Consider the following 12,744-nt stretch of genomic DNA (forward strand, 5'->3'; position numbering starts at 1 on the left):
TTGATCAGGGAGATCAGAGGGTGATCAGACCCTCTCTAGACAGAATTGGACAAACCCCCGTGTTTTAAACATGTTCGTGTTCTGTTTGAAATTTGGATTTGATACAATTTCATTCCCTCCGTCTCCTTCAACTTGATACTATCTCTGCTTGCTGTAACTCTGTTAAGACCTCTGGCCTTTTTCTTCCTGTTTTCAATCATGAAATACAAAAACTTTAAGGAAGAGGTTAACATTCTCAAGCATTTGTTCACTCTTGTCCTTTATTTGCTCTTTTCTAAATAAAGAACAGATAGACCCTTCTTGGGCAGCTCAAGTCACTCAGGACTGATTCTGGTTAGTTTTGTAAAAGCTTCTGTCTTAGTGCACCTTCCTTCCCTGCACCCACTTTTCCACTTTGTTGAAGCAATGATGGAGGCAAGGGAAATGCCATAAGGTGTCCTGGCTGTGATTGCTGTGATTGCTGGCACTCTGGGGGATGTATTATTGTGGAACAGAAAAGCTTCTGCAAGCTGCTTCTGTGTTTTCCTCTGAAAATGCCTTTTTCTATGCCACCTCCTTGCCCCTTCTCTGTGGTATGTGCTGCATGTTTTTGCTTAATTGGATCATCCAGACCAGTCTGTGATGTGTGCTCTGCCCAGTGTCCAGTCCTGCAGTTGGGGATGATGGCACTCTGAAAGAAACTCTTCATCTGCTTTAAGGATTGAAGCATCTCACTGCTCTGGACCTAGGCTACAAATTGCTTTCTTGCATAAATCCTCCTTGCTTTGATGAAAATATAATATTTGTCATTCCCCTGAGTAAGCGAGTGCCTGTGTGTGTGTGCTGAGTGCCGAGGCGCCGGTGGAGCCAGCTCGCTTCCGTGTGTGAATCATTTCTCAAGCAGCTCTCTGTGTCTCTCTGCAATGTGGTTTTCCTCTCAGGGAAGCACTCAAGCCCTGAATTTTCAGTCTGGTTTGCACATGCTGTCAGAAGCTAGTGGGAGACACTTTTCTTTTTAACGCAGAAAAGAGGACAAGCTTTTACTGTAAGTATTTTGTTATCTTTTATTTCTTTTATGATGGGAACTGTATTATCTCTAGAAGGATTCTTGGGCCAGTAATGTATTTGTAGAGTGAATGAACCTGCTTTGCTCAACAAGACTTTTTTCATAGCATCTCAATGTAAAACTAAATTGAGTTAATCAAAAATAGGGTAAACATGGCTATGTTAGCTGAAAATGGGCTGGGGGTGGTCTAAAAGCCATTTCAACCACAGAAAAAAATCCCCTCAGGAGAGCTGGCTACTGAATTTTCCTCCTGCTCAGCTACATTGATTTAGAGACAGAAGGGGTGAAGCTGTTTCTGTTCCTGCTTTTTCCTCTGGCAATTTACGGTTCTTCCCCGGCAGAGAATCAAAGCAGGAGCACGAGCAGAGTTTCCTCTGCTGCTGCTGCACGTGCACACAGTCCAGTGAAGGAAGGGCAGAAGGGAAGGGGCTGCTGAGCCAGGACAGCTTTGGCAGCTCAATGTCTGTGGGAGCAAGGAGAGCACCCGGGGCACTCCAGCCAGGGCTGGTCAGGTTCTCAGCAGGACCCTTTCATTACAGCACCTCGACTGTTGTCTTTAAAATTGTGCTGGCGATGAAGATTGGTCATAGAAACAATTGTAATAATAACAGCATTTATAGAGCAGGTAATATGGCAAAGTTGTAGAGATGTTAATTAAGCCCTGTGTGTGTAGCAGTGAAGGATTAGTGGCAGAACTGGTTTGAAAACAGGGATTCTCTACCTTTTTCTCTTCTGTACAGTTCTAGAAATCCCCTACTGATCCTTTCTGGTTTGCATGTTTCTTTCTAAATTCAAGTGTTCTTTGCTGCTGTAACCTTGGTAGGAGAGAGGATACCTGATTTGCTCAAACAGTGTTTTTTCTGCACAATTTCTGTAACTACCACAGAAATTCCTCATCCTAACATGCACTTGGCTATGTGCTATCCCTTCCCTTTCTTGTGCAGTTCTAAACCAATTTAATTTCATTGTGCAGCCCATCAAGGTGGGTCATTCAGTCCATCAGTGGCCCCCAGCCACAGCTGCAAACTGTTGCTTCGGTCTGTTCTGTTCCTGTTCGTTATGAACATTTTTAAAATGCAGAAGTCCTCTGGTTTCTCCTGCAGCTTTGGAGTTATGTCCTCATCTTTGCAAGGAGCCCTTTCTGTCAGAAGTTCACACTGTCTCTCATAAATGCTCAGAAGTTCCCAGTTTATGAACTTCAAGTGAGCTATTTTGCTCTTTAATGGGAGATAAATATCTCCTTAAGGGATAGCTTCCAGATCTCAATTATTTCTCTGCACTGTGATGGATGGAAAACGGGAGTCAGGGCAAACATCCCAGCATGTGGCAATCTGTGAGGCTGCTCGCTTGTGTGCTGTGTGACAGATGTTGATTTATCTAATTTTTGCTTTTTTTTTTTTCTGTGGGGTTCCTTTCCAAGGCAAACGAATGAGTCCATCTTCGTAAATATCCTATTTAGTGAGCAATTATTTTACAAATGGAAAAACTAAGGAAGGGAAGATTGCATGGCTGAGGGGGTATGATGATCCTGTGCTGAAGCTGAGGATGGAACCAGGTGGAATTCCATGGAATGCATTGCCTCTGGTATCATCCTTCCATGCTCGGAGGGGACAGGGAAGCTGCCACTCTCTGTGCCAGTATGTACCAGTCAGGATGACCATGTAGCCACGTGCTGTCCATCTCTGCTGTTCCAAAAAAACATCAGCATTCCTTTTCTTTCTTGTAGTTGTGTTTCCCCTCTATGCTACAGAAAAACGTAATGACAGGTAATTATCAGGCAAACCACTTGTAATTATTCTTAATTTCTTCAGCAATTATATAGCTCTTGCTCTATCTGAAATGAAACCTTCTTCTCTTCCTTCTTGTGGGTTGGCAAAACATGAAGTGGCTGAATGTGTCACTTGCTTTGTGCTGTATTCACTGGGACAGTAGTTCAAAGAACATGGATTAATGAGCAATAGCCGCCTTGAAATGGCTCTAAAACATTTTTGTTCTCAACCTGAATGTACTGAACATGAATTAAACCCATCTATTCAGGACAGAGTCATATTGGGGAAAGCCCAGAGTGACCTAATTCCTCACGATTATAACATGGTTGTAACTTCAAAAAGGGAGTTTGGAGTCAATGCATCATTTTTAGCCTTCCTGAATATTCCTGTGCATCCTTCAGTAACGTGATGTTTGTGATTCAGAATTGCCACATCATGTAGAAAATGACAGCTGGGTTGGGAGTTTTGTTTTTATCCTCTCATTTATAAGATCAGGGGTCATAAGGAGGTAGCAGCGTTTCTCTCCTGAGCTGTGTAAAATGGTGACTGGTTAGATAATCAGTGTGAGAGGAGGAGGAGATGGGGAGTCCATGTACAAACAGTGTGATTCACATACAGGACAAGCATGTTCCCAGACATCTCCCAGAACAGCTTTGGCTCAGTTTGCCAGCATCAGTCACTGTGCTGGATGACAGCAAAGATATCTGTATTTTCCTGTCTCATGAATGGCCAGCAGCATGGAACAAGGACAAGGGAAATGCAGCTGAACCAATTCCTTGTCCATGTGCACACATGAGGATTTTGTTGTGATTTCTGCATTTTTCTCATGTGATCTAATGATGAGTGAAAGGCTGACAAGTCCAAAACCCCAGGGACAGCTTCTGTGGAGGAGGGTGGGCAGAAGGTTCTGCAGTGCTCTCCATGCCTGAAAAAGTCATCAATGACTCTGATGGTTGCTGTGGGAAGAGGATTTTATTTTGAATGATGCTGAGACATGGAGTTTTGCAGTTGCTGGCCCAAGCTCTGGCAGCCTTTTGGGGATGGATTTGGAGGCTGAGTTGATGGCTGGAAACCTGTCATGTGTGGCTGCCTGGACCTGTCCTTGCCTGGGCCATCTCCGATCTTTGGGCATCCTTGGAACCTTTCAGTACATTTGTGTGCTCCTTAATAAATACCAATTGTAGGGAATTCTTGAAAACACACGAAGGAAATAAGCCAGAAAAGCCTTAACACAAAAATGTGAGCTGCTCACTTACCACTGTAACCACAGATCAACTTTGTCTTTGGGAAGTTCGAGGGAGTTTCCATTATCTGTTTGCATCTGACACCATGGGGGGAAGGAAAGGAACTGGCTCTGCAATAGTTGCTTCTAGAGCAGAGGGTAGAGCTGTATCCCCTGAAAAGAAAATTCTCATCTGATGCCGCATTGAAAGTGCTCTTTTGATGTTGAAGAGTTCTACAGAAGAATCATTAAAGCAAAAATGCAAAGCAAGCTTCAACCCAACAGAGTGACTAAATGGGTGACCTTGGGGATGTCTGTATCCTCATTTCTGTGTGGTTCTGTGGCTGAAATTTAACAGCATTTTTAACTCCTTGCAAGATCGCTTGGATTCTACAGCTGCCTAGATGTTTTATTATAGTACAATCTTCATTGTTTAAAGTGGAAAAATAATAATAGCACTAAAACCATCTTTCTTGAGGCATGAATAAAACCAGCAGAATCTGCCCTGCTGTCTGGACATGAGAATTTCCAAGCGATGTCTTGTCTCCTGGTCCTTTACCAGCAAACCACGAAAATTCAGCTGCAAATGAGATTGGAAAGAGAGTCTGCTGAGGTAGACCAGAGGAAACTGTGAAGTGTCTGGGGTGGGGTTTGTAATTGATTCTTTTTGGACAGCAAAGGCAAGAGGAGCCTTGGGGATGAGGTTTTGGGAAATTGGTATTTTTTTTGGCCGAGTTGTGTTTGCCTCAAATACACCAAAACCAAGGTAATAGGAATTAAAGCAAAGAGAGACTGAATAGATACAGAAATTCTACTGAGATAAAAGGAACAAAGGCCTCAGGAAAGCTGTTAAAGGTGACCAAAAGGTGACCAAAATCCTTTGTTTTTATTTTTTAGCCTGATCTTATTTCTAAATGGAGTTTTCTCTATGCCATCTATCTCCACATTACCAATTACTGTATTTGGACTATCAGCTTCCCTGGTTTGATTCCTAATATCAGTTAAGAAATCAAGATGAGTCATATGGAAGCATCTGTCAAGCCTAAAAATTGTTGTTTAAAGTTAATTGATGTGAAAGGCAGAAAAGAATTCTATTTTAGCCCAGCTGTCTATCCTGCCATGCAGCTTCCTACGTGCCACTAGAAAATGCTTTACAGTTTACTGAACTTGTTAGATATTTCTGTGTTCCAGTTGATAGTTTCTCTGAAAATAGCAGAAGCTGATTAGAGAGAAAATAGTAGAAATATGATGCAGATTTTACAAAAAAAAAAAAAAGAAAGAAAATCGTGCTTTGAATTCATGAGTGTGTGTTACAAAGCTTCTGGAATGATCTGACCTTTGGATGTCATGAGAAGTAACTGAATTACAGGAAAGTGGCACTGGGGACTGTGGGGTTTGACCCACCAAAGTCACACTTGTGTCCTTTGAGGGCCTCAGGTGCAGAGTTGGGACTTTGGCCTCGTCCTTCAGGACTGCTGGGCATTCCCAGGTCCTGGTGAAGCTGCCATCTGGCACATTCCTCTCCAGATTCAGTAATGAGCTTTCATAATTCTTTATTTCTTTCCTTTTCCCAAAGCATCTTGTGCATGACTCTGCTTTAATTTGAGTGTCCTGCTGAGTCCTGACACACAGACATGTGCACCAAAACCTAAATTGTATAAGAGTTATGTGTGGGGTACAGATGCTTTCCATCCCCCAACAGGGATTTTCCTGGGTAATTTCATTTCTGCAGATATGCTAATAATTTTTATTTATTTAATAGCGCAACTCCTAGGTTTCTTGACTGTGAAATAATATTGCTCATCATCACTCAAATCAACCTATCTATTCTTTTTAGTTCTTCAGAATAAAATAGCCCTTAATAGTCAGCAGAATGTGTGTCCTAGAAGTTTATTCCCCAGAACTGGTGAACTCCTCTTTTGATCCACAGCCAAGTCTAAAGATCCTGGAGCCCTGGTGTTGTTCCTGCTGATGCTGACTGCCTGTGAGTTAGGATGAATTCTTAATCCAGTTTTTCTAGCCATAAAATGGGAATCATTCTAAGCTGGTTCTAAAGACTTTTATTAATAAATGCATGTGGACTGACTAATAAAGAAATGTCTGGGTTCTCAGCCTTTAATAAAACAGTAAAATTTCAAGTAAAATGGACTGCAGAACTTCTGCCAACTGCCAAAACAGTCCTCATCAACATATTCCAAATATCCTTTAAAATACCAGTAAGAAAGGATGAACTGCATAGCATGGCCTGAATTTTTAAAGGCTGATGCCTGCAGGGAATTCTGAGGATTACTGAGAGAAGAAGTTCTGTCAGGACCAGCTTTACATTTTTGGTAAACCTGATTATCCTTTGCAGTACCTGTTTCAGAGGAGGGGTGTATTCAGACACCACTTTTGGGTGTAAAAGATTTTTAAAAGCCCAAGCCCCTGCAGTCTGGAAGTGCCTGGCAATAGAACCAATTTTGCTGAAGTTACATCTTGCTGAGTCCTCATTTATTTCAGCATGGGGCTGTTTCCTCATTTTCAGAGTCCAGCTGCAAGCAGGGATTTAGTCTGGCCAGCTGAGTGCCCTGCTCTGGCTGATGCCAAAGAAGGACTTTGAATTTCAGGTTGGCAGTAATTCTGTTTGCTTCCTAAGGAAAATTCCCTGTGAAATGTGCAAAAATGAAAAATAAAACCACAGAGCTCCAGGCATTGCTTAAAGCAAGTCATTTTCCCATGAGAATCAGCTCTCATCTGAAATGTATTGACACAGAAGGGGTATAAAACAAGTTCTTTTTGTCCCTGTGTTTGCAGGAACAGCTTGGTTGTGTCTCTTGTGGAAAGCTGCTTCTCTTTCAAGTCTCCCTGGGGGTAGCCTAGAGATCAAATCAGTCTCTCTGGGGTCCTTGTGGAAGGCTGATATTTAGTGAAAATACAGCAGAGTTACTTCTAAGACACAAATAGATGAGAGCTGGATGTGATGTTTTTAATAAAGGTGCTGTTTCTACACCAGGATAAGAGAAACCTCCTTGCCAGTGCTGGGTGTCCTGGTTGCTGCCTGGCTGCAGACACTTGGGGTAGCTGAGTTAATATTTGGGTTCACTGCTACCATGGGCTCCTTCCATGAGCAATTTCATGAGGCTGAACTCCAGGGTTTTCCATTGTCCCCACTGCTCACACTTTCCATGGAGCTTTTTTATTTTGCTTGCTTCATTGTAATGCAATAAATTGTATTTGGAGGAGGGGGAAAGCTGATGGTGACTCTGAGAATGGATTTTCTGCTCTCATCAAAGAACAGCAGGACTTTTTTTTTCACTTTTTTTTTTTAAAGTACTTTTATTTTGCACTACTGAAGCAGTACTTCTAATAACTCAAATATGTGTCACCTACTTAGGAATGAAAGCAGCTTAGGATGTGCAACCTGGCTTGATGCTTTGAAGTACATATAAGGCTTGTGGAAAGTCCTGGAATCCCACTTCAGAGATGGAAATCTTTATCTACAAGGCAAATTCAGGTTAGCCAAATACCTGAGAAGTCTTAACTCCATCTTTTACAAATGCCAGTTCTCCTATAAATACATGGAAAACTAATAATAAACACTTATAAATCCAGGTATTTCTTCTCAATTTTAGTTTCATCTGCTTGGTGCAGTAAAATGTTATTGAATCCACATGGCAAATAATTCAGCTCTCTTTACATGAAGAAGCCAGTTTGCCTTAGGCTACTGGCTGGATTTCTTGAATTGTGGTTTGGGATTTTTTTTTTTTCTTTAAGTACCTCTTCCTTTTACTCCTAAGATCGTGGTCTAATGAACATATCACTCCAGTGCAACTTGAAAATGTCATGGATGACTGAAAATTAAATTCCTTTGGATATCAAGAAAGCATCTGTACAGCTTAAGGCAGGAAAATATGAGGTACAGTTATGAAGAAAACCAGAGGGTATAATAAAGCAGCATATGTGCAACCACTGGATCTGCAAAAACCCAAAATCTGCATAATTTGGAGATGTAATCAGCAAGAGAGTTTGTATGTGTAGTTGCCTGTTCACCCATATAAATACAGTGAATGTTAAAAGGATTAAGAGCCTGTTAAAAGATAAGTTTTTAAATATTGTAAGCACCAAAGCTTGCTAAGGTGGATCATGAGCTGTGGCAATGCTAAATAATATCATCTATTGTAATATAGTTTACATATCTGTCAGGGCTTTAAAACAGTGATCAGCATAATCATCACCAAAGGCTCTTAATGAGATCAGTGGATGGCTCCTCACTGGATGTGTGAAGAATTTTAATGGGGTAATGCCTATACTTAGCAACAACTACTAACTTTTAAATTCCTTTATTTAGGAGCTGATAGGAACTGCTGTGGAGAGAGCAGACAGCCCCCCCTGCCAGAGGCACCAAGGACAAATAGAGGGAATGTCACTTGCTGGCTTTGTTCTCTGTGAACAGCAGCTGAGCACTTGACATTGCCTTCACCTCCGTGCAGAAGCACTCCCTGAACAGACCGAGGTGGCACCTGCAAGGTGCTGTCACTGTCAAATCCACCCTGGCCCCTGACAGAGCTGTGTCCTGGGAGTTCAGTGAACGCTCTCATTTATGAATGTGAAATCAGGTACAAGGCAAATTATGAGATGTAACATGTGAGCAGAGCTCCCCTGACTCAGCCAGGAATAAATTGCTTCAGTGTCTCTGTCAAGGTGTTGCTGTCCAAGCTCACTCATCCTCTGAGCACGTTGCCAGGCACTGGGCACTCACTGGGTGAGGGAATTGCCTAAACTTTGAAGATGAAGAAAAACAAATGGCAAATTCTTAGTTTAGCTGGTAGTTACACATGTAAAGAAATTCAGAAATTTATTAATGAATTTTCAGCATTCCATCCTGTGCCTGTGGATATTCTAGTTACCTGTTTAACAGACAAGTTACCCTCTGCCTACACAAGGCTGAGCCACAGCAACATCCTGTGTCTATTTTGGAAAATGAAGAAAAATGTTGCTCATATGAAGTGGAGGAGGACAGGAGATATCAGGCCACCTCCCCTCCCTTACATTCCCAGCCCAGCAGGATGGTGGGAATTGGAAAAAATATCCAAATAATTTTTTATTCTGCTCATGGTGTGGATTGGGCAGTGGCTGGTGAAAATGAATGGGTTTAGATCTCGAGGAGTTTCAGGGAGCTGTTTAACTGGCAGCTGTCAGCCTGCTGAGGGAAACAGGCTACTTGTTCCTGCTGGCAGCTGAAATGTCTTCAGCTACAGCCAAAAAAAGGAAATCACGTCTGTTTGCTGGTTCCTGGCAGGATTTCTCTCTTGCATAAGCTTATCTCTGAGGAATAGTGGATCTGGATCTTTGTTTGCAAAGAAGTTGTTTTTTTTTTTTTACAATGTTTTGTGAGTCTTGGTATTGTGGAACATCTTTTTATCACTGTGGCAACATCAACTGCTGCTCCTCTAGAAGACTCTGATAAGTTAAAGATATATTTTCCACCCATCTGAGGAAACTTGCTTCTCATGTGACTTTCTAAAAGTGAGTGTTCAGTTGAAGATGCTGGATCTAATGGTAAAATAAGTAATTTTCCTTTTATCCTAAAGTTGCTTTAAATTGCTGTGGACTTCAATGTTCTCAGTTGCTCTTCCATTGTGCTTCCAGCATTCACAGGTGTTCTGCTGTGCCTGAGAGAGGTTTTGGGACTAAAGCAGTCCCCAGAAATGTTAAAGTTCCTTCTGTGGTTGGTATGAAAGGTAAAAGTGGCTGTAGCCTGCTCTGAGGCTTCTCTAGGCTCAGTGCTGATGTTTGTGAGGGAGGGGATCAAGTTTATCATGGCCTTTTCAGCCCTTTAAACTCATGCCAGATATCTCTCTTGCCTTTCAGGTCACATAAAGATAAGTTATATTTTTGTATGAGTGCATAAATACATATAAACTTTTTTTTTTTTTTTAGAGTCTGTAGACTGAATTACTTGGGAAGAAAATGAAGAGTAGTGCCAGGCCTTGGAGTGCAATAGCAAAGCAAGGGAGCCATGGGGTTGACAGAGGAAAACCTCTTCCCACCACCTCCACAGGAATGAAGACATCCAAATCCTCCACTTCCCTTGCCTTCGAATCTCGCCTCAGCAAGGTACAAATCCTTGGACACTGTTCAAGCATTCCAGGTTAAAATTCCAGTCTTGATCCAGGTTAAAGCTTTGGTTTAATCCTCAAACTACTACACCCACTGTGCTAAGTGCAGGGAGATTTAAATTTTGTTGTATATTAAATTAATACACATTTTTCAAAGTATTTTGCATGTACTGTATCTGTACAGTCTGTGAGTGAGGGAATTGCCTAAACTTTGAAGATGGAGGAAAACAAATGGCAAATTTCTAGTTCAGCTGATAGTTACACGTGTAAAGAAATTCAAAGAGATTTATTAATGAATTTCCAGAATTCCTAAAAACCTGTGCCTCTCCCTTCAAGGCAAAATATCTTAACAGAAGACATTGCAATAGAACAAATACATTTTATGAATCCTAGTTTTTTATACAGATATACTTAAAAAAATAACAGAAACTTCTGTTCAAGTAATATTTTTAAGAAAAGGGAGTAATACACCTGAAATGCTGCTGCATCTGCACTCTTGCAGCCAGCAAGCAGAAATAACCTGGTCATCCAAATCCAGACCAAGGTTGTAACTTTGCAGTAACAAAGTTCAATGAACAGTACAAAGCAGGGTAGAGTATTTAGATCTCCTCTTGGTTAAAACTTCATTAATTGTCACAGTTTTTCAAGGAAAGGATTAATTTCTTGAACTTGCTGTGCAGACTCCTAGATGCACTTACCATTGTGCATTTCAATGCTCCAGGCAGGTTGTGCTGTGTGGTTGAGGCAGCATCTCTGAAGGAATGCTACTGAGGACACTAATCAGGAAATCTGATATGATTGATTTGTTAAATTTAGTGTTAATTGTGGAGAGATTTCTTCCTAATGACAGCTAATGCCTTCAAACTGTGTCCAGCTGCAAATGCAAAATCATCAAAGTGGCTTGCTTGAAGAAAGGGAGTAGAAAAGGCACTGTAGTTGCTGCTATAGGGAAGAACACATTGAAGAAATTACTTCAGAGAGACTACAGAACTCTCTGAAGGTCAGAAAGTCAGATTGTTCCATTCTCCTCCTGAGAGTGAGCTGACAAAACCTCTGCCAGAAGGAAAAACGTTCGTTGTTTGGTATCCTGGAGCACCATCAACACTTCAGCTATTGAAACTTATGGGCTCACAGGGTCCAGGAAACCACAGACTCTGAGTCAGAGGAGGAGATGAAAGGGAGAAGGAATTAGAGTTGAAAGATTTCATTTTGCTTAAACGTTTCACATTCAGGAACTACTAAATTGGGGCAGTGCTTGTTGTGAGCTCTCTTTTCTCTTAACCCAGCAGAGGTGTTCAGCCTGTGCTTCAGGGACCCCCTGGTGGCACTGGACCACTTCAAAGGAAGTGGATTTTCATTTGAGAAAACACTTTAGGTGTCCACAAACTCAAAAGTATGGGAAAACTTCTGCTCTAGGGAGACTCTCCAAAGCTTTGGTCTTAAAATACTTCAAGTATTTTTCCTGAAATTAATTAGAGACTGTTACTAGAGGCACACAAATGGGAAATCAGCCGACCAAAGTTCTGAGACAAACTGTAACTCCTGCTTGCTGAAGCAAGATCATTTCAGTGTTTCTTTTTGAATCTCACCTTGTGCTTGTGTTCCATGGGTTTCTTGAGTAGGTACTTCGAGTGGACTTGTGTCACCAGAGATTCCCTCCCAAAAAGTTGCCAGTGGACCACTCATCTAAACTGTTTTCTCCTTGCCTTTTAATTATTTGCCTTTTTGAACAGTCTTTCCCATTTTTATTCTTCATTGTTGGAACAGTGCTTTATCCCTTAACCCACTTCACAAAAACCTAGAATGGAATGCAAATACAAAAATTATGTACTCCAGTTATCAAGGCAATATTCCCGTGGGGTTACTTTATGGAAATGTTAATTTTTCTCCCAAAGAATCTTGCATTTTGAACTGACTGAGGGGAATATTCAGGGTCCTGACCTGTTCCCCCTCTGTGCCACAGCTGAAGCGGGCAAGCAGCGAGGACATGCTCAGCAAAGCTGGCCCAGCAGCAGCTTCGGGAGTCTCCAGGCTGAAGAAGACAATCACAGCAGGAGCCATCTCAGAGCTCGCTGAGAGTCGGCTGAAGCCCAGCACAGGTAGGCACCAAGATGCTGTGAGCCGTGCTGTGAGTGACAAGGTCCCAGCAGTGTCCCCTGTCCCCCTTGCAGCACAGCCGTGTGGCAGTCACAGGACTCTGTGCTTTGCATCCTGCATCCCCCGCGCCAGGGACAGGAGGTGAAAAGGGATGCACTGGGTGGGTTTAGGAGCCGGGGCAGCCCCAGCAGCCGGGCGGTGGCGCCGGTGCCCCGCGGCTCCGGGGCAGGATGGCCCCCAGCCCCCGGCTCCAGAGCAGGACTGCATCGCTGTCTGAAGTTTTCCCCATTTATCAATAGCAATCTCTCTTCTCTCTCTACTGAGTGAGCAGAGCTGCTTCCCCGCTGCTCCTGGGACACGGCAGAGCTGTGAGAACAAAGAGCAGCCCTGGGCATCCTCTGTGCAGCCTGTGCTGCTCCTGAGCTAGCCCGGGGCACGCTCTCCCCAGCAGCCTCAGCCCCACCGCTTGTTCCCATAGGTTTCAAACCTAAGCCTGTTTCGAAAGGCAGCGAC

The 12,744-nt window shown here is 42.6% G+C and overlaps 1 protein-coding gene across 2 annotated transcripts in view; it reads left to right on the forward strand.

Moving 5' to 3' along the window:
* The first annotated feature begins 667 nt into the window (after nt 1-667).
* The window catches only part of SPECC1 (sperm antigen with calponin homology and coiled-coil domains 1), a 74,126-nt gene continuing 62,049 nt past the window's right edge, over nt 668-12,744 (forward strand). Inside the window, exons 1-3 of one of the 2 annotated variants that reach the window (XM_036395332.1) lie at nt 668-1,024; nt 9,956-10,132; nt 12,098-12,233. In XM_036395332.1, the coding sequence (XP_036251225.1) occupies nt 9,986-10,132; nt 12,098-12,233 (283 nt within the window). In that variant the 5' untranslated portion in view covers nt 668-1,024; nt 9,956-9,985. The remainder of the gene's footprint in view (nt 1,025-9,955; nt 10,133-12,097; nt 12,234-12,744) is intronic. The other variant, XM_036395335.2, reaches the window with a different exon arrangement.

Source organism: Molothrus ater, chromosome 21 (assembly GCF_012460135.2).
Source record: "Molothrus ater isolate BHLD 08-10-18 breed brown headed cowbird chromosome 21, BPBGC_Mater_1.1, whole genome shotgun sequence".
NCBI lineage: Eukaryota > Metazoa > Chordata > Aves > Passeriformes > Icteridae > Molothrus > Molothrus ater.